Genomic DNA, 22806 nt, shown 5'->3' on the forward strand with positions numbered 1-22806 from the left:
CTCCCTTCTCAATTGTTTAATGAATTTTTTGTTCTTCGCTGTTTGCGGCTCTTCCTTCATTTCTCCCTACTGCGTTCTTTTATCTCGCGAATATGTTATTACAATCTGCAGCGGGAGAGTTTCTATAAACTTAATTTAAACTTACGTTTTACACCGTGCTTTGTTTCCCTTATGAAGATGCTTGTATGCTTCATTCGCTTGCTTCTTATTGTTTCGCTCCCTTCTCAATTGTTTAATGAATTTTTTGTTCTTCTATGTTTGCGGCTCTTCCTTCATTTCTCCCTACTGCGTTCACAGTCTTTTCACGTGATTACGTGGGAGGCGTGATGATGTGACACTCAACTCCGCCTCCCACAGCCATCGAGCTGCCGTCCATTACAGTATATTGTCAAAAAAGAGGTTCCAGTTATGACCATTACGCGTTGAATTTCGAAATGAAACCTGCCTAACTTTTGTAAGTAAGCTGTAAGGAATTAGCCTGCCAAATTTCAGCCTTCCACCTACACGGGAAGTTGGAGAATTAGTGATGAGTGAATCAGTCAGTCAGTCAGTCAGTCAGTGAGTCAGTGAGGGCTTTGCCTTTTATTAATTAGTATAAATATATATATATGGTGGCACGGTGGCGCGGTGGTAGCGCTGCTGCCTCGCAGTTAGGAGACCCGGGTTTGCTTCCCGGGTCCACCCTGCGTGGAGTTTGCATGTTCTCCCCGTGTCTGCGTGGGTTTCCTCCCACAGTCCAAAGACATGCAGGTTAGGTGGATTGGTGATTCTAAATTGGCCCTAGTGTGTGCTTGGTGTGTGGGTGTGTTTGTGTGTGTCCTGCGGTGGGTTGGCACCCTGCCCAGGATTGGTTCCCTGCCCTGTGTTGGCTGGGATTGGCTCCAGCAGACCCCCGTGACCCTGTGTTCGGATTCAGCGGGTTGGAAAATGGATGGATGGATGGATGGATATATATATATATATATACAGAATCAATTTCCTGCTTCTCTTAATTTTTGTTAAAAAGACTGTTTTCTTTAAATGACCTGTGACTTTTTCTGTTTAGAATTTGTTTGATGTTAAAAAATGAACATGCAGTTATTCAAGCTTACATTCTGCTAACTATGTTTTCTTTTTTCTAATGAAAGGTCACTCTGGGAAGTTCACAATCTTTCTTTGATGGAGGAAGTGTTACCTTTCCAGCTTCACTTTTGTCAAATGTTTCACAAGGAAACAGAGAGTTGGTGTCCAAGGTCCAGTTTAACTTTTTTAAAAAAACCTACGTATTTCAGGTATAACTGACTTCAGTACGCATTCTTTGATAATAAATATAAAAAAAGAATTCATCCCATACTTGTAATTCATTAATAATTTTTCACAGTGTGAAATATGCAGAACAGTAAATCTGTATTTAATGGATATTATCAAAATTGTTCCTGTATGATGCAATATTATTTAGTACTTGCTGTGCTCACCATCCAGGATAGGTTGAAATCTCATATCAACACAGATGTCAGTATATTCAGTGTTAACAATTGCAGTGCACTATCTATTAGAATGTATTTTGTAATCTATATAGTAATAAAATGCATTGTATTTTCATTCCATGGCTCATAACAAATATTTTAACTGTTTTTATGAATCTCATACAAATGGCATGTAACAGGGGCATAAGAAACAAATGGACACACAGGCACTTTTACTTTTATTAAGTCGGATTAGAAGTTTAATTCATTAAGTTTCATATTTCTATTAAGCTTTTCTGAAAAGCATGTGACTGTTTGCTTTTATGTAACCAAACATTTGTCAGTCTTATATCTGGCATTAGCATGTCCTTAATCTCTCAGTGGCAATTGTGCTCTCAGTAGCTTGGTTGGGGTTAACAGATGAAACAAGATTTTTTTGGGAAAAAGACCAGTGGTAGCCTAAAGCTGACAGCTGTGGAGCCATTATCTGTGGGGTAGTAGCTTGCGGGCCGTTATTTAAATCTTGGCTTCTAACTCAATGCGAGTCCCTGAATATGTCACTTAACCTATGCCTTAACCATAAAAATACATAAGCAATTATATAATGAACGTTTTAAGCAGAATTGGATAAAGTCATTAGCAAAATGCATAATATGTCTACTATCCTATTAGGACGAACTTGATTGAAACACATGGTTTAGATGTAAATTTGTTTCAGTTTAAGCTTTTCACTAAGGGAAAAATACTTTCACTTTTGTGTAATATTAAAAATGTTTGCATACGTTGCACATGTCATGTTAAAGCTGAAAGCAAAACTGCATGATTAAACTCAGACATAAAAAACAATGACAATGTCAATAATCATTAATCATTTCAGCCAAAGTCAGGCATCTGACACATCTACTTAAAATATTTAACTGAGTTGGGTGATTAAAGGTTCAATATAAAAAGTGTTATCAGGCAGTAAGCTGTAAGCTGTATCAAAGCTACAATAACAAGCAATTCCAGTGATAATTGTATCTTCCCAAAACAGAGGCAAAACTGCTAAAAACTGCAGAAAAATAGAGAGAGGACACATTCCATTTTGAGCTGATCATAAAATTTTACTTGCAGTTCCTTGTTTATCATGATAATATAGTTTTTCAGATAAGAAACATTTTAGGTGAATGCTTTTTAACACTTAACTCAATACACATATTGTTAAGCCTAATAAAGAAGATAAGAAAGACATCTCTACTGCCTTTTTTAAGGAAGCCAGGCCTGCCTGATGTCATTGGACATGTAGACTACCTATTTTTGCAGCTATTTATTTGTTGCTGGTTGTATTCATCAACAGTTAAGTTTTTATAATCTAAGATTTATATTATTCATCCTTCTGTAATTTTCTGATCATTCATTATCCAGTATAGTCAGTCCATTACAAGACAAAAACCCATATGAGGCCAATTTAGACTTGCCATTTGCCACATAACCCAGTAGCAGGTCACTGCATTATATGATGCTTGTACTGTTCTAAGTAACATAACCAATCATATTCAATTCTAATCAAATATATATTTAATGAAAATATTTAAACAATCCCTAAGCTGTGAGATACATATCTGTTAATTGCTGGATTGTCTTGGGCAGTGTCCAATGAAATTCTAACATTTTATGAGTTTGCACCTTCTACAGCAGCTAGGTAACAGCAAGGTTTAAGTACAGGGTTACAGAGCAGAGCGCGTCTTGGCAGTCATTAACAGTTCTGATGGTGAAGTACTTGTACTTTAGCTATTCATCATTAAATTTAATTCATAATATAAATATCTCTGGTAGACACAGGTCAGATATAATTCAATATCAGTTTAAAATATGGTTGTAGAATATTGAGCCACAGAGATGTTTAGTTGAAGCTCAGATAAATCCATGTTTGTTTTGAGAAAGTGCCTTGATATCATTTGATTTTCAGCTCAGCATTAAGCCATTGTTTAACTATTAACCTGTTCTAATAATGGTCTCAACCCATCAAAGCTAGCAACAGCACAATGGTCTCTGTTCAAATCTATTCAAAACCTTTCAGTTTATTGTTTAGTATACCATACAGAACTAATTTACAATATAGTTGACTTTATTTTCTGTTATGTTATATATGCCTATCTGCAATTATATACTTCTTTTTGTTTTAAAGGATAATTCCCGTGCAAATTTCTCTCTAAATAGTTTTGTGGTGGGAGCAAATGTGCCTAACATATCTCTTACAAATCTGAAAGATAACGTTACTGTTCTCTTCAAGAATATTAACACAGCAAAGGTATTTTCAATTTAAAAATTTAAAATTCTGATCACTGTAAACTTTAATTTCTTTCAAAGAATAAAACATATTTTTGCATTTTAGAACAATGACACAGTGTTGTGTGTTTTCTGGAACTACAGCAAATTTTGTAAGTTATTTGGCTTTTCTGTTTTGAAATATAGTTTTATTAAAAGTTAAAGATTTACCTGAATATTTACTTTAAAATGAAATTGCCTCTGTTTATTATTACATTTTTATCATGATGCAAGATGTAAATTTCCTAAATGTTTTCTTTTATGTAGTAGCAATACTTTTCTTTACAAATAAAATGTACTGTATTAGTGTATTTATCACAAGTGAAATTGAGCCTTTTATATATGGCCATTGTGCATAAAATGATTCATATTATTTTCACCTGCGGTGGGCTGGCGCCCTGCCCAGGGTTTGTTCCTGCCTTGTGCCCTGTGTTGGCTGGGATTGGCCCAGCAGACCCTCGTGACCCTGTAGTTAGGATATAGCGGGTTGGATAATGGATGTTTAGAATTTTGGTACAATCTTTTTCTCTTCAGTTATTCTACTTACTTTAAAATATAACCCAATATCATTTTATTCATATTTTATTTTATTCTGTTTTTTTGGTATATGATGACATTGTGTTAATTCAAACACAGTAAAATCTTTTTCACAGTTATCTTCCATTAAGTACTCCATTATAAAAATTAATCTGAAATGCTGTTTTGTTTTTTCTGACTTTTAGTGACTAAAGGAGGATGGGATGAGACGGGTTGCTCTGTAAAGACTAAAACAGCCAATAGCACTACATGCCAGTGTAACCATCTTACAAGCTTTGCTGTTCTCTTGGTGAGTAAATTGATACACAATTAGTAATACTGTCAGTTTTTACACATTTTACATATTTTGTTTTAGAACGGAAGAGTGGCACAGTAATTAGCACTAGCTCCATGAATGTGAGATTCCTGGAACACTCAAGGTCGTAGATTTTAGCATTACATATATTTTGTTATTTGCTCTCAAAATATATATATACAGTACATACAGTCATGCACTGATTTTCAGCCAACTGAGTTGTGCCCATTTATACTTACAGCCAATGTTCCCTCTAATTTATTTTACTAATTAGTTGGTGTGAATAATTGATGAGCTGTTACTTTCCATTTGCAACCAATTTCTTAAATCCTATTACACTACACAATCTTTCCTCCATGAAGTATCGATCAATTGTCATGAAGCACCAACAAGTGAATGGCAATTTTCCCTATGACATAATGAACACCAGGAAGCACCAGTACATAAATGGTGAGTATGAAGTATTACTTGATCACCACAAAGCACGACCAGGGGTTCACCTGTGGAGTATCAGTAGCATTGCTGTGAGGCATTTCCAAACTGCTGTGCGAGAGTTGGAATGGGCAGCATGAAAACAGTTGAAAAGTGGCAGCTGAGACTCAAACAGTGGTTTGTGCTACTCTGTACCAGCAGCGTAAGTATGTACACCTGTGACCCCCACCACACCCACAGAGATTCAGTTGCAGTAACCTGTACACTTTGTGACTGACATGTAGCCAAATGGTCAGTCCCAAATGGAGCCGGCGCTTGACTGTATATATAATATTTACATTAAATGCAAATAACAGTAAATTCGTTTTCTTTTCTTGTTTTAACAGGGCTCATCACTAAATTATCAACCAAATATAGTTCTAACTTACATCACATTCATTGGCTGTGGCATTTCATGCATTTTTCTTGCAGTTACTATACTTACCTACTTGTTATTTGAGTAAGTATTTTTAAGTAAAAAAATAATAAGTTAAATTGTTAATTTTCTCATAATGATTAGTTTTAACAGACCTACTGTATAATGAAAATCATATACTGTTTTTGTTATATCCAGTAGTCTCAAATACAATTTTTAGATCTTTCATGTAGCTTCAAAACCACTTTTAAGAATTGAAAAGTTATGCAAAGATAGTATGTTACTATAGAAAATAACGGCATGATAAAGCAAAATGAGAACTCGAAGTACAAGGTAAGCAGAGCACAACAAACCTTATATCCTCTCTGGGGCTTGGGGGTTTCTGCTTGTCTACTAGCCTACCAAAATACAAAAAAGAAATAACAAGATTCTCCTCCTATCTCTTTGTCTTGCTTTCTCATTTTCTGTCCTTGAGCACTCATTCCTGTTGAATCATTGCCCTGACATGCCTCCTTGACTCCAAAATAATTTCCAACCCCTGGAGAAGGTATATAATATTCCTGGGCCACAAAAGCCACTTGGGTTAGCTCTGAGAACTTTGCACTTCCAAGCTTTTCAAAGGTCATATAGGCCCCTAGCATCTTATGAAGCTTTCCAGCTGCCATACTTGAAAGAGAAATGCGGACCTTCCCCTTTTGCTATGGGACCATATATTGTTCTCTGTCAGTTAGGATGTAATCTAACTTCTGCTAACCCTCTATAGCTGAAACTGCTCTACCAGCAGAGTTTCAGGCAACTTTTTGACGTCTTCTAATACCCCTGCCTATAGGTCTTTGAGAATGTGCAGCAGTACATGTATACATGCCCTTGTTTCTCATTCTCTCTTTCTGTCTCTCTTTATGTTGTGGGCAGAGTTGTGACCAGAATATGCAAAGTAAAGAAGCTAGGTAACATCTCAGGGGCCAAGGCATAATTCTTGAGGCTAGAAAAATGAATCACCCTATGGAGACCTGTAATTGAGGCACTTTATCTGTGTGGCATGTCATCTTGTCATTTATGGCAGTATATCACATACACATTTGTTTCATAGTTCTGTCATTATACCTAAATTTACAAATGATACCACAATTACTGAGTTAATTTTTGAAAATGCGGTACATTGCTGCTTGGAGTTGTAACTTTGGCATTAGCAATGACCAACAACTCAACACATCCAAAACGTTGGAGATTATTATGGACTTCAGGCAATCATGAGACCTTAAATTCTCCATGTATATCAATGATCAACTTATACCCATGCAATTATGGGACCTTAAATTCCCCATGTTTATCAATGATCAATTTATACCCATAACTGATTATTTTAAATTCCTGGGTACCAACAGTACATCTGTATCTTTCTAAAATTGCATATCAATTTGGATAATCTCATTATGATGTCACATATTTCCACAGAAAGTTAAGGAAGTTTGTAGTCAGTCATCATCTGCTTTTCCAATTTTGCCCATCCATTATACAAAAATATCCTTCATCTCTTTTTGGTATGGTATTATGGATATGAAAACAAGGAAATGAACATGACATATTGTTGTAGTGGTAGTAGTAGCTGTACAGCTATAGATGTGTCATGTGTACAGAGTACATTGAAATTCTTACTTGCATGTGTGACAAACATGCTACTGTCTGACACCCTGTAGTTGCAAAGAAGCAAAAGATCACTGGAACTAAATACCACTGAGCTGAATCCTTATACATCCCATGTATCACCAAACATGCAAATATTCAGCAGCTCCCATCAGGTAGAGGATTCAGATCACATGCACCAAAAGCTTAATTGCTTCTTCCTGACGTTTCTTTGTCTGTTTAACAATCAATGCACCACCAACCGCCCTATGCCTTCTTTTGTGCTCTGTGTTTAGTATTACATTTAAATTGTATTGATTATGTGAATGTTTGCATTTGTTGACCATCGTTTGATATCTGTTTGGCATTTACTATTTGACCATTTTAATGTATGATTTATTTACAGTATTTTACATTTTGTACAGTGTACTGTCTATGTTTTCTATTTAAATTCTATATTGCTTGTTCTTTTTGGGTCCTTTACTTATTTTTTGTATGTTATTACCAATTGTACAGGAAACAGTACCATCATCAATTTTCATGATTCTATTCTATTATGTCATTATGGGAGCTAAAAAGAAATATTTGTGGTGGATCTATAGAACCTAAAGAAAGTGGGAAGCTTGTACCTAGAATTTTAACATTACCAGTCCTCAACAAGTGTAGTCTTTTGCAAGTAAAATGAACAGCAACAAAAGCCAATACAGTGTAGGCTAATATAACACAAACAGTTACTAGCAGACATGGGAACTTGTAATTGATTTTATGTAATAGAGACTATAAAGTTCAATAGAAAAGAATGAATGAAAATATATGCAATTAAGCAGCATTTATCTTTATTTGCTTAGCAGATGCTTTTATCTAAAATAACATAACAAGAATACAACATAATCAAGTAAATATCAGTCTGAATAACAGTTTGGGATCAAGCGTTACAGGGCAAAGTTACAAAACTGAAGTCAAAATAAAATGCAGGCTTGTTATACTTTCTTAGTTACAAGAACCTACAAAAGCCATTATCAATTTTGAACCCACTGAGGAAGTCATCAGTTCAGATGGAGGTGAGCAGCTTGTTCTACCAAGCTTGGAGCTACATATGTAAAGACTCTGTATTGAGATTTAATGCTATACAGATGTGGCATCCCCAGATGCTGTTCATCAGCAATTCTAAGCAGGTAAGAAGAAACATAGGGCCTCAGAAGTGTCTCCATATACTTATCGACTGCACTGTAGATATGAACTTAATGCCTGTCTCTACCAGGAGCAAATATAGTGATCTGAAAAGAAAAGGGACCTGTGTCTGCTTCATCTGCTTGAACTCTAAAAGTGCCCCGGCATTTTAAATCATCTACAGCGGCCATCCAGATGTGACAAGAGCAAACCCTGGCCCTAGTTGCAATGCATACTCTATTAGTTACTATCTGATTTTATGGATGGAGTGAATCTCCCAGCCTGAGAAACCATTGCCACATAGTCAGTGAAGGATAGCTGGTCATCGATCACCACACCAAGGTTGTGAACTGACTCGGCAGGTGTTAGTGATAGTGAGCCAAGCAGAACTGAGATGTGGTGTTCAATAGACAGAGAAGCTGATATAACAAGAAGGTCAGTCTTTGCCAGGTTGAGCTGAAGATAGTACTTCTTCATCCAGGTTGCAATATCAGTGAGACATGCAGAGATTTTAGCTGATACTGTGTTGTCCTCTGCAGAGACCGACAGGTACAACTGCGTATCACTGACGTATTGCTGAAATAAGAAACCATGGCACTGGATGATAGGTCTAGTGAGGTGATATGTAAAGAAAAGAGGAGATGACCAAGTACTGATCCGTATGACACCTCTAATGCTTACCTGATGCACCCTTCACATCTTTCCTCACAAGGACAAATGATAGGATCTGCCCAAGAGGTGGGACTTAAACCATCTTTGAGCAGTCCCAGTGAGGCAGTGGCAAGGAGTATCTGATGGTTGACCGTGTCTAGGCAGTGGAGAAAAATAAGGATAAATGACATATATGGTATAAATGACTCAAGCCAGCTGCAACATTAGCAACAAAAACACAAAGAGCATTCAGGAGTTGTGTGAAACTAACATGTAGCCTTGGATAAATATCATAGGCTTTAGTATTTTGGTTTCTTTTTTTTTCACTTTTGAAAATTTTTGTTATTGGTTTGTTTTGCTTAAATAGCTTTGCCACGAGTCCATGATTTTCATGTTTTCACTATTTGTTAATCTGTTACCTCGTAATAACTTGTTTCTCTATCTGTCCTTAACTAAACAAGAGTGCAGCCTAATATAAAACCAATAACAATTTTTTATTGTCCATCCTGAAACTTTGAAGGGAAAACAAAAATGATTAAATCTAAGCTCAGCTAATAACACAAACCAATTAGAGAGCTGCCAGTTTTTACATATTTTGCCGGGAAATATTACCAATAAACATATCATAAAAAAGGTGCGAAGATGTGATTTGTTTTACCTGCAAACTTTGCTTTAATTTGAAGTTTATGTATATGTTGCAGATAATATTGACTGAATGGTCTGTCTTCTTTTCCTAGAAAAATACGGAAAGACTATCCTGCCAAAATTTTAATTCAGCTTTGCCTAGCATTGCTAGGTTTAAACCTGGTGTTTCTTATTGATTCATGGATTGCTATATACAAGGATGTACCAGGACTATGCTTTGCTGTTGCTGTGTTCCTTCATTATTTCCTCTTGGCCTCTTTCACATGGATGGGCCTTGAAGCTTTCCACATGTATCTAGCACTAGTCAAAGTGTTTAACACCTACATACAAAGATATATGTTGAAATTCTGCATAGTTGGCTGGGGTATGTATGAAATTAAAGTAATTTTTTTAATAAGGGTTTCTGGCATACTTTACTGTATTCATTATATTCATTATTTACTGTAGGTAAGAGTAACCTTTCCTCTGAAGTTTCAGTCATACTAATGGTAGAATTATTGTAGGGCTAAATTGACCCTCTGGACAGAAGAAAAAAAATAAATGCAGTTACTAGCAACTGCTGTATTGTTATATGTTTCTGTTGAAAATATGGAACCTCATGTATCTTGAAAGTGCAGTAAATGAATTGTTGTATGGATAGAAAATGATGTTCTTCAATTAAAGCCTGTTGAAATCTTACATAGCGTACACTATATAGTTGGAATGGAAGCATGACAAGATAATATGGCTAACTAATAAAATGCATAAAATAGTTTACTTACTTTTATACTTGAAGTTTACTATTTTCCCATTGAAAATGTAACTCTCCGTTACCTTCACAGCCTATCAAAATAGGTTCTACTCAACCGAGAGGTTTAGGTTTCACAGGTCAGACTTTTATCAGGTAAAATTGCGGGGATATTTAGCTTTCAAGTGGATGTACCACAGCAATTACTTGATAGGTCATGCATTGTTTGTCTCTTATTTGTGTTCCTGATTTTATATGAAAGTGATATGCAGGTCCTTATGCAGTCAGACTTGTGAAATTCCCAGTCTATGAGCTATTGAATGAGCCCAAACATTTTATTCTAGTACTGTATAGTCAATCATTTTTTGTAGATCACAAACTCAACTGAGTAACAGTAAGAATGACCCAGCTCACCATGGTTGAGGGTGTATTAGTCCTCAGGATTACTATGATTGCTTTTCTTTCAGTAGGCAGGCTGTTATCCTATAATAAAGAATCAGATGTATAGTTTTCTAATGCAAAGCCACTTTTATTTTTTAGTAACTGCATTGCAGCCTCTGTTTGGCATCATTTCGATGGGACTCTTTCATATCAAAGGGATGAGCAAGTGTTTCTCCAGTATGACAACTAAAAAACTGTAACCTATCAGCTTTGAAAAGAGTTACTCTGTTACTCTGGAAAAAACTGAATACAAGCAATGTAAATTAGTCTGCCTGGCTAGCCTAACTTTTGCTCATAAATTTTTTGAAATAATTCCTCACTTCAAAACTGTTTTTTATACTTTCACGAAGTAGGTTAATCATATGCATTTACAGTATGTATAAAATGTTTTTTTTTCTGATGTACACTTTTTCTTTTCCTCAGATGTAGTATTTTTTCATTTCAATTTTTTCGGTTCTTTGTGTTATTGCATGATAAGTGATGTTATATATCATGCTTATTGTATTGGCATACTTTACAAATTAAATTTTTTAGAGATGTTGCATCTTATGTTATAATGTTTATACACTGAGCAATTCACTAAACAGCTGTATATATTAAAATAAAGAACAACGTCCCTCCTTCACTTAGACATATGATACAAGTGTGTTGAGTGAAGAATGTTGATGCTATAATGACTTATTTAAAAACAGTGAAAAGTGAGAAAAAAATAAATTTTCATCTTTCAAAACAGTAAGACTATACAGTACAGTACATATTAGTTTTGGGTATTTGATAACCATTTTTCTGTTATTCCTAACAAATACAGTCATACTTTGATGCTGCTAGGAACTATATTCCAACACCTGCAGCAATAAGTATAATCATAGCGTGTTTTTGGGTACATTTCAGGAGTTATTGTGCTGTAATTTATGTAAAGAACACAACTATTTCTTCAGATACATAAATTCTGCAAGCCAGATTTAATTTAATATGTAGTACATAGAAATTGAATGAAGCTGATTTAAGTTATGACAGGAAATGGACAAAAATGAGGCTTAGCTTACTGAGTTTCACTTTTTGAACTTCTTCATTAAAGAAATGTTATTCTGCTTCCACAGGACTTCCTGCAGTTGTGATTGCAATTGTTATTGGAATAAGCCGAGGCAACTATGGACTGGTAACATACAGCAAAGTCTCAGATGGCTACACAGATGAATTGTAAGTTTTCTAACAAATAGTTTATTTGATACATTTATTATTTATCAAACATTGTCCATTACTCCACACAATGGGCTTTCATAGCTACTATTTATCTGTGTGATGTAAAGCCTAGTAATAGCTTTTAAAGGTTTGTTGGAAAATAATTTTTAATGATTGCAGCATTAAATACTACAATAGACTAGTCATTTGTCCAATGGTAATTCTTGTCTTTTGTCAGATGTGTTAGGTTTCAGCTTCTTCTGATTTAGAATTTTGTTCAGTTAAGAATTCCTATGCTATATATATTTGTGTGCATTTGCTTGGCAAATGTATACTACGGATTTCTATTTGGAGTAACACCATTTATCAGAAAAGAATATGAGGATGCATTTGCTGGCTTTTACCCTAACTATAAGATTATACACATCATCAGCCTAGAGTAAATACAAAGCAGTAGTGATGGTTAGTCTTTATTCAGGTATTCCCTTCATTAAGGATAGAGGCTATTATATTTTGTTTCATAATGTCCGTATTTCACAGTGACGTTACACAGTCAACCATAAAAGTAGCCTATGGGTTTCTTTCTGCCATTTACATATGTGTCTCAGCTTCCTATTGCATCTTGTGGTACCCACTTGTACTGTAGCCAAAGCTGTTTGTTATGTTGTCATCTGCCATAAAGTTCAAAAAGGGAGCAAGTCTCAAAAAACCCATGGCACACCTGCACTCCATCACAGATCTACAACAAAAGAGTCGATCTCACCACCTCAGGCAGCCTGGCCCCAAATCCATGAGGCAGGATTATGGCCTGCACAGTCTTGAATGTGGAGCAAAGGATTAAAAGTCACAAATATCAAAGGGAGAGAGCGAAACACTATAAATAACTTCTAGCCCAGGAAAACTAAATAAAGTTCCTTTAATATGTAAATATTTATTGAGTGAATTTCAAACAGCCTGCACAAAAACCATGGCAGTTTCACAAAAGAGGGAACCAAAGCAAACAAATCCAAAATCAGAAACCTGAATAAACAGCAGGCAATCAAAACCGTGAATTTTATAAATACAAAAAGCGCAAACCACAAAACAGGAGCAAACCTTAATGCTAAAGCAGCCATATTAACATCTACTTCTCCTAAAATACTTCTGGGGCCCTGGCTGAATCCCACTTGCTAGCACAGAATTCTTCCTTTTGGAGCTAGTGACCAGTTAACCATTCATTTCAGCTATTTATGTAAATATGTTGCTTTTACATATGGTCGCTTTGCCTTGTGCACCTCATTGTTCTTCTCTAAGGCTGAACTATCTCATGGGATACTTGGGGTGTAAAGTGTGAAGTATGCATTTTAGCTTTGCAGACCTTCAGCTGAAAGGACGTTGTTCCAGTTAAAGGGCGCAGTGCAATCCTTTTGATGTAACTGCCCCTGAAATCGGTTGCAAGGCAGGTATCCCATCAACCTTGGTTGTTTGAGAAATCCTGTTCATATCAATTAATGTATTATAAAATGGTAAAAACCACATTTATACTTTGCAAAATATTTATTTGATCAGAGAAGAGCAATGGGATATGCATCCTTTTTTTCCAGGTCTTAAGCAAGCAACAGGAACTTTCACAGGAGAGGGGGCAAAATAGAATGACAGCGATAATGGAAAAAAAATGTGTGACATTTTCAGTGTTGACAGAAAACCAAAATATATAATGTTTAGTTGTTTTATTATTAAAATTTTGGTAATGTAAAACTTATCGTCACCCTTGAGTTTTAATTTTATAGGAAAGATCACATCAGAAACCACACAGGACAAAAAGAGCTTCCATGAAGTTAAATTGACAGAAAAAGCATTAAAGAGTATAATAAAAAGAATGAAAGACAAAACTTTTGGCTTGGAAGATTTGAAAATTAAACATATTGCAGGAACCAAAGAAAGAAAAGGCAAATACTGAAAGTAACAACAGACTATAAAGAAAATAATGCGATTTGGACTTGTCACGGAAAATAGAAATATTTAAACTTAAAGATTATCATTATCTGCGGTGGGTTGGCACCCTGCCCAGGATTGTTTCCTGCCTTGTGCCCTGTGTTGGCTGGGATTGGCTCCAGCAGACCCCCGTGACCCTGTTCGGATTCAGCGGGTTGGACAATGGATGGATGGATTATCATTATTTAAAGTTTAAGTTTGCATATACAGTATATTGAAAACAGAAGGGTAGTTGGTGTGCTCCAGTATCCAGACATCTTCTATAGTGACAGTCAACAAGTATGCCAATAAGATGCCTGTCACAAGTAGAATAAATGCAAAACTTTAAAAAATGCTGACTGTGATGCCCCAGTGCCTGCAGCTATGGACTTGTTGCTTTTTCTAGGACATTGATAGTCGTAACCGAGATGGACCAGGGCAGATGAGGAAACAAACAGCAAGTGTTTATTTAAACAAATGAACCATGTCCAAAGTGCTGTGCAGTTTGAATTCTTTCAATAACTGATCCCTAAAATTGTGAGGCGAGAAAGTTGAAACAATAAATAAATCGATTTTAATAAATAGATAAAATCAGGAATAAAACCACAGTCAGGTTCAAGTTTCATCAAACACATCTCCAGTGCTCCATTCTCTTGTCTTCCCTGCCTGCTCACTCACATGGGACTACCTAGCTGCCACCTCTGTCAGTAGCCCCCTGGAACCGTATAAGTCCTACTACTTTTGAAGGTCCTGAAACCCACAATCACACAGCTGCTCAGCAGAAATTGATCTGCCCCAGAGAATTGTTCCTCTCGCTCCCCGTGGGGCATCCCTGGCTCCCAATGGCGCTGGCCCAACCCTGCTCTCCCTTTCTCCTCAATTTTCTCTTGCTTTTATTTTTTCATTTTTCTTTTTTCCCATAAATAATGGGAACTAAATAACTAAATCATCTTTGGAGCCTCATTGAGGGATGGCTGTGCTAACTGCGTTGTGCTTGTGCACTTAATGAGCAGTTAGACAATTCCCTACTTTAAGTTCTCTGTGGCTACATGGCTTTCCTCCCACACACCTACACTCACAAGGTCTAAGTTGAACTATTTTGACAAAACAGCCGCAAAAGCTCAAACATGCCACAGACTCCGGAAATGCTCCACCACACTGACTACAGTGTCCTAAAACTCAAATGGCAGAACTGGCTATAGCTAAATGAACTAGTTATTCCACTTGTTTGCTTTTTCATTAACTTATTATTTAATTTCCAGCTTTGCATGAAACACAAAATTAAAGTTAACACAAACATGGCTAAAATTTTCCAGTGGTCTCATTTTCTTACTCCTGTTGTATAGAACCAACTATTTATATTTAAATCCATATAGAAAACTCCTGCCAGGTTTTATGAAATTCTTCTACAGGTGCAGAGGAATACAGTGAGCAGTCTGAACAATAAGAAGCCATTCATATTTACTACTAGGGGGTCGCTATTCAAGAATTGTGCAGTCTAGATAACACAACTTGAATGAAAACAGTCCATCCATCCCAGGTGAAAATGGCCACACTATCAAAGTAGTAGAAGAGTATCTGCAAAAGACCAAAGGAGGAAAATGGGAACACTGTACTGTTGTTCAGATTAGATTTCTTTCTCAGAAATGTATCATTATTCATAGAGAGCTGATGCATTTTTATGTTTTTGTAATAAACAAATTATCATGCCAGCAAAACTGTTTTTCTGTTTTATGGAAAGTGAAAATGAAAATGACTGCTTTAATATGGAGACTGCTGCAATGCTAATTAGAAGTAAAGAAAACTAGATGTATTTTTATTTATCAATGTTTTGTTTTTCTTTGTCATACAGCTGCTGGATCAAAAATGACACTGCATTTTACGTATCCGTTGTGGCCTACTTCTGTGTGGTGTTCCTTATAAACCTTGGAATGTTTATCGTTGTGCTGATCCAGCTGTGCAGGATTAAGACTCAGAAGCACAACCACCTTCAGAGAAATACCTTTCGGGACATGAAAAGTGTGGCAGGCCTGACGTTCTTATTAGGAATCACCTGGGGTTTTGCATTGTTTGCATGGGGTGATGCCAACTTACCATTTATGTATCTGTTTACAATTTTCAACACACTGCAAGGTAAATAAGGTATTGGTTGCCTGAAAATACAAACAGAGGAAAATTTACTTTGAGTGCTGTGTATATATGGACTGTATGAATGTGTATGTCAAACATCTTGGATACCCAGAAATAATTTCTAGTATGTAACAACAAGATGTAATTTCTGTGGCTCCTTAGTCTAATCATTATGGCCTTATCTATAAGATGTATTGTCATGCTGTAGTGCAAATTGCTGTAGTTGCTTACACTAGCTAAGTAAGCCTGTGCTGTAAAAACATGGGGTTCTAGAAATTATTGAAATCGTCAGAAAAAAACTGAAATGTAGAGATGTCAGGTAATTGAAAGGAACTACTTTTGTCATCTCTCTCCTAAGATGTTTCATTTTGCTGCTTGTGTATTAGCGGATAAGCAACTTTGTCTTTCATTGGAGATTTCGTTTTGCTGATATGCTCGCCTTGTTTGTGTATTAGCGGTGGGAGAAAAAGTAAAAGGGATACCATTTTGCCGATGTGTTGGCCTCACTTGTGTATCCTCGGAGTTGGAGCCCTTACCCCGTCTCCACCTCTCACTTCCAGGCCGGACAGACAGACACACACACTTCCATGCATAGACATTTGCTTATAAGATATGTATGCACACTGTATATATAATTGTAAATCACTCTCACAAATTGGAACCTTTTGAAGCAGCTATATTCAGTGTACGCATGCCAAAAATTTGGAAACTGCTCTACTTATACTCTTAATTGCACCAGACCAGTTTTTTTGCAGTATTTTCCAAGAGGTGTCAACTGAACATTGCAGAGCTCTGATGCAATTACTATGCACACAGTGTTAGTCATTCTTTAGAATTAGCATCCTATTGCAACAGTATTAAAATGAGCCACAATTTAAGTTAATGTCTTCTGTCTTCAGAATCCCAGTTTGTTTCGTATGTTCATTAAGTTTGCATGTTCTTGGTGTGTTTGCGTGTGTGGTGTAACCACTACACCACATTATTTAAATCAAATCAAATCCATTTTTGTGTGATCAATTGTTAATTTTATTTAAAGAAGTTGGAAATAAGTCAGAATTTCAAAATGTATAACAATCAACATGTGAAGTACAGGTTTAAGAAAGCTTGCCCATATAACCAGCTATAATAATGGAATCATACAGAATTTACAGACAGTATATGAACACACAATTTCAGATGAACAAACAGTAAGGGATAAATATCAACTTAACATAAAACAAATTAATTCAACATAAACTTCATTGCCATTATAAATAAAATGACCATCCACTCCTCCTGGAATTCTGCAATATTTTTCACTAAGTGCTGTATGTCCTGAGCAGTCTAATATAAAGATTAAATCACTTCTCCCTTGTATTCCTAGGCTGTCAATGTCCATGCCCCAAACACATACATTTTAAGTTAACTGATGATTCAGAATTGCCTCAGTGAATGTGCACATCTGGGTGGCGTATAATGGATTACTTCTGTACGCAGAGGCATTATTTATAATACTTTGCCTAGTTTTGAGCATGAAAATACATGTATGCCAAAAAAAGTGGAAAATGTGTATGCCACAAAATAGCAGATTTGTAAAACCTGGCGCGCACACATTTCTACATGGTGTGACGATGCGGGTTTGCTGCATGCTCCCGTCTGCTGTCCAGGAGCCCTTACCCCGACACCATCGGTAATGTTACCAATGAGCTAAGCAGTGAGGCAACAACATAGCAAGGGGATGGTGTATAAAAGTGCCAAGTGCTTTTATTTAAAACAGAACAAAAACAATGTCCAAATAAATAAGTGCAGTGCTTCCAAATCTTCAATAAATAAATCCATAAAAACAAGAGTGAAAAGTGGAGGTTAAAAAAATAGAAAAAAGTCGTCTTAAAAACAACGAGGTTAAAATAATACAGACAGCATTCTTTTTAAAAAAACAACAACAAGCCTGGGGCCTTTATACCTGGCGGTTCCTCTGCTTCCCCCGTCTGGGCTTTTCAACAAGGGAGTCGCCCTTCCTGCAGCTGGCCTTCTCTTCACTCTGCTGTTCGTCGTTCATCTCTCTGATCCCTGGCCCCGGTAGGTACCACCGAACAGCGACTTGGGATTCCCCAACGACCATGGCTCTCACGCTGGAGACACCACGTCCCAAGTTCCGACTCCCGCTGCCTTCCGCAGCCTTACGCGGAGAGTCATCCACCCTTCATCACTGGTCACTCCCGCTACATGATCACTCAGCGGGAGCGACCACTACTACTACTCCCGGGTGTCGGCCCAACACCCAGGCTTCCTGCACAGCTGCAACGTGAGCCTGCATTCGCTCGCTCGCTCTCCTGCACCGGCTTTCTTCTCTTGCTTCCTGCCTTCTCCTGCAACCTCCGTTTGTTCTTGTTCTCTCTTTTTTCCCCCCTTAGCTGACTCGCGCTTCTATATATCAAGAGGGCATGGCAGCTGTAGCAAATCAGCAGCCCCAGGAACAATCACGGATGCGAGCGGTCTCTCACCTGTGCACTTAGGTGAGAAACGCCCACATCGCGAATCGCCCTGAGAACCGCTTCAGCCACACAACCACCACGCCCCCTCACTAAGCCGTGAGCACGGTGATTATTTATTTTAAAAACTGGCCTTAGAACGGGTAGCTGGGGACCTGCTATACCATACATGGTTTACCCTTTATAAATTACAATCATCTTGTAAATGTGTGCTTGTTAACATGCCTAATACCCCACCCGGTTCCACCCTGAAACAACAATATATATAAACCATGTTATTCAACCTCATTCTTATGCAGTCACGATGCTGCAGACCTTGATTGGCTGGTAGTGCAACCACATAACACATCCAGTAGCTCAAGACAGAAGTTCTTGTCTCTGAATTAGAGATGGCCTAAGCATGGGTGTTAGCAAAAAATTTAAATATGTTCTATGGTAACATGTTACTGCTGCTGTAAATACCATGACTTCCAGCCACACCATGCCTGAAATAAAAAGAGGTCTCTGATGACGAAGCAGGCTGCTAGTCACCATAGAGAATGCGTGTAATGTTAGGAGAAAAAAACATTTCTACAGTCTCTGATTTTGATCTGCGAATGGCATTTGTAATTGGAGATGCCTTTTAATGTGGCATTATGCCAGAGCACTCCTGCCTTTTAATGTGGCATTTTGCCAGAGCACTCCTGACGATTTAGTCCTATCTTGGCATCACTGATGACTTGTATGTTAATAGAATATAACTGCTTACGGTTAACAAAAGCAGTTTCATTCTCGTAATAAGACCTTATTACATTATGAGTAAATTAAAGTGCTCTGATTATGCTAGGAAAATGAACACTGATGCAAATTGCCATTTTATGTTGGTAACAACATGTTATGCTATATATATATGTACCCACACCATATGAAAACGGGATGTAGCACTTCATCGGTCGTTTAAAAGCTTCCAGCAGTTGGGCTTGATGGATTAAAATTTGGCTGAGGTATTCCTGACCTGTCAGCTAGTTCCCTGAGAAGTGATAACAAGTAGTATAAACTGATGAAAAAAAAACAAAAAAGTTCTTCAGTGCACATACGCAGCATTGGTCCTCTTTAAAGGGAACTAAAATGGAGTGTGTGCATCATATTCCTCACATTTGAGATTTAATATGTTTGTCATGTCAGTGTACATTATAATAACAGCTCAATGACAAGGATTATTATGTGTGAGAATCATTATTGATTTGGCTGCTTTTCCCTACTTGATCAAGGGTGTCATTATTTCCCAGTTTCTCCAAAATGGGTCAGAGTTGCCGTAAATACAGTAAGTGCATGTTCCCCTATCAGGTTTGCTATTATAAATCCCGAAGTTTGCAGGAGAAGTTGCGTATGCACATTTCAAATTTCTTTTTATGTGTACACAAGCTTTATAAATGAGGCCCTGGAACCTACCGTTTCGAGACTGGTGCTGCTGTGATTGACTGTGTCTGCCTACAACCCTGACTTAGACTCAAGTATGAAAGGGACTGATTTAAAAGAAAAAGTCAAAGTGTGAATATTCATGTGATGTTTATTGTTTACACAAACCTGTCTTGTAGGATTTTTTATCTTCATTTTCCACTGTGCAACCAAAGAAAATGTTCAAAAACAGTGGAGGAGATATCTGTGTTGTGGAAAACTGAGACTTACTGAAAACTCAGGTAAGAATGTGTTGTATTAGTTGACTTCATTTACTGTATATCATTTACATTTGCTAACCAAGGTTGATTTCCTGTTCTGTGTATGTTATCATGTATCATCTGGGTTTGTCTGTGTAATTTCTCATATTTAAGATTTACTGTTTAAAATACTACTTAGCATACCTGGGCACAGTCATTCCACAATATTGAACTGGATAAGTGGATTAGAAAATGGATGAGTAGACCAGTGCACATACTGAAAATTAAGCATACATTTTTTTTTTCTTTCACTCCAAATGCATTAAGAGGCCGCATGTGGCCCAAGTGTTAGTGCTGCTGCTTCATATTCCACTCCTGTTACTTACTTTAAGGAGTTTGAACATTCCCACCCTGAGTTTTTTTCTCCAGGCACTCCACTTTTCTTTCCAAAGATGGGTGTATATGAGTGAGTGTTTTTGCATGTGTGAGGTATGCAATGGACTCTTGTGCTGTTCAGGTTAGTTTTCAGTTTTGTGCTGAATGCTGCTACTATGGGCTGTGAAACTCAGCAGTAATTATCTGAACTAAGCAGTTTCAGAAAAAAGAATGTTAGTTAAAGTAGCAAAATTCTACAATACAAAATTTACTATATATCGAAAATTAGGATAAAAAAATAAACACAGTGGTATTTTATATCTAAATTAGTACCTTCATGATAATAGATTGGCATCCATCCGGGTTTGTTTCCTGCCTTGTGCCTAATCCTGTAAGGATAATCTTTGTCTACCTGTGATCTTTTTTTTATAGACAGTCCAGTTTTCTGTCCATACCTTAAAGACTATCTGTTGGGTTGATTGACTTCTCTTAATTGGCCAATATGAGTATGTGAGCTGTGCACTGGACTGCCATTCTCTCCAGAATTGGCTTTAACTTTGTGTTTATTGTTGCTGGGATTGGCTTTCTCTCCCTTGTGGAAAGCATACCCCTGGACACAGACAGAAAGACACCAGAATGTCCAAAACACACTTCTTTATTCTCCTTTACAGCACCACAATGCCTTCATCCACCAACTCTCTTCCTTTCTCTCTTTCTCTTCTTCTTCTTTCTCTTTTGACCTCCACTCCCCTCCTCACAAGCTCCATCTCCTTCCTCCGAACTCTGGCTCAGCTTCTGGAGGGAGGCGGTCCCCTTTATAATAACCTGGATGGGCTCCAGGTGCTCCGTCTGACCTCACTTCCTGGTGTGGCGGAAGTGCTGCTATCCAAGGTTCCAACCATGTCCGGGCGCCCCCTGGCGGTGACTCCATCTTCGCAGAGGGTTGAGTTTCACAGCTCCGTGACCCCCATGCATTCCTGGGAGGCGGTCCACCTGTGTTCCAGGGAAAATATTGTCCCATTTCCGGTCCCCTGCTTCCTCCTGCATCCCGGCGGGGCAACATCCCTGGGCGTCTATGACACCCTATTATAAAAAACGTCTTCTTTCGAATTGAATTGAAAATTGTCGCTCCACGAAGGGTTGCGGAACCATTACAATTTTTGTCCTCACACTGGAAATAATGATTGTTATTTCCCATTTGGGATTTTACAAATTGATATTCATCCATTATTATCCTGCTTCAACAGAGAGTGGGAACACAACTGAAAGTACGCTAGCCAAAAAAATCGTTGTCGCCACTTGGATGATTGGTTGGATGGTTGTCACTCGTTTGAAATTTATATCTGAGGTTTCACTTCTTTGTTATGTCACTCCTATGACATGCCACCCCTTTGAATAGGACCGTTTCCTGTCCTCTGCATCTTGCTCTGTCACACCCATCACCTACATGTCCCCTCTCACCACATCCATAAACCTTCTCTTAGGCCCCTGTTATAAGAAAAACAAATTCACAAAATGGCTGAAATCAGTAAATTTTGAAAGGGGTGTCTAGGTTTACTTTATTTAATGTTTTACACCACTTATGTAAAGTTGTGATTGGCTTTTTTTGTGTGTGTTTTTCTTTCAGAATGGAGCAGGACAGCAACAAACTACACCAAAAAACAGTCTGTCCATCATCCGATAACTTCCCTTTCTTCAAACTCAAGTTCATTAAATTCTCATCCAACATCCAGTGGTTCAAGTTCATACTTAGTGACCAATGAATATGGCGCAAATTCAAATGGTAATTCTTAAAGGTTTTTAAGACTTTTTGAAACATCAATGGCTACATTTTACAAGATATAGTTAAAAGTACTGCATCCATGGTGGGTTGTGCTTTGGATAACCTTGGCATCTAAGAACACATGAAGCCTAGTATAATTAATGTATGTGTTCTCTCCATGTTCACATGTGTTTTCTCGAGGGAGTTCAGTTTTTTACGGTTAATTTGTTTCTTTAAAGTGGTCCCGTATGTGTTTGTGGTTACTTCAGTGCATCCTGTGTCCTCTCTCCAGTGCTTACACAGATTACAGCTAGAGCGGAGTCTGGCTTCCCCAAAACACAAAAAAATGGATTGAAAATGGGTCAGTTGTTTTTACAAGTAAATCGAGATGGGAAATGTATAGTCAGAATGATGGGATTAATAACAAAAAATGAAACAGTAATTAGCATTGTTGCTGCCTCTCAGCTCCAAATACCTGGATTGAATTCCTGCTGCAGTTAATGCCCATGTGGAGTTTGCAGTGTTCGTCCATGCTTCTTCATGTACTCCAATTTTTGAACTCATCTCAAAAATGTACAAACAGTTTGGATGTATTTGTGTGTGCTTGG

At 37.3% G+C, this 22806-nt stretch overlaps 1 protein-coding gene across 1 annotated transcript in view; it reads left to right on the forward strand.

The window, feature by feature from the left end:
- adgrg2a (adhesion G protein-coupled receptor G2a) overlaps nt 1-22806 on the forward strand; it is a 182640-nt gene that overhangs the window by 155086 nt on the left and 4748 nt on the right. The window contains exons 35-44 of the mRNA XM_051926903.1: nt 1128-1271; nt 3613-3735; nt 3820-3865; nt 4475-4578; nt 5403-5515; nt 9613-9884; nt 11789-11888; nt 15676-15956; nt 20002-20103; nt 22064-22219. Coding sequence (XP_051782863.1) covers nt 1128-1271; nt 3613-3735; nt 3820-3865; nt 4475-4578; nt 5403-5515; nt 9613-9884; nt 11789-11888; nt 15676-15956; nt 20002-20103; nt 22064-22219 — 1441 coding nt within the window. The remainder of the gene's footprint in view (nt 1-1127; nt 1272-3612; nt 3736-3819; nt 3866-4474; nt 4579-5402; nt 5516-9612; nt 9885-11788; nt 11889-15675; nt 15957-20001; nt 20104-22063; nt 22220-22806) is intronic.

The sequence above is a fragment of the Erpetoichthys calabaricus genome, chromosome 4, assembly GCF_900747795.2.
Source record: "Erpetoichthys calabaricus chromosome 4, fErpCal1.3, whole genome shotgun sequence".
In the NCBI taxonomy this organism is placed as follows: domain Eukaryota; kingdom Metazoa; phylum Chordata; class Cladistia; order Polypteriformes; family Polypteridae; genus Erpetoichthys; species Erpetoichthys calabaricus.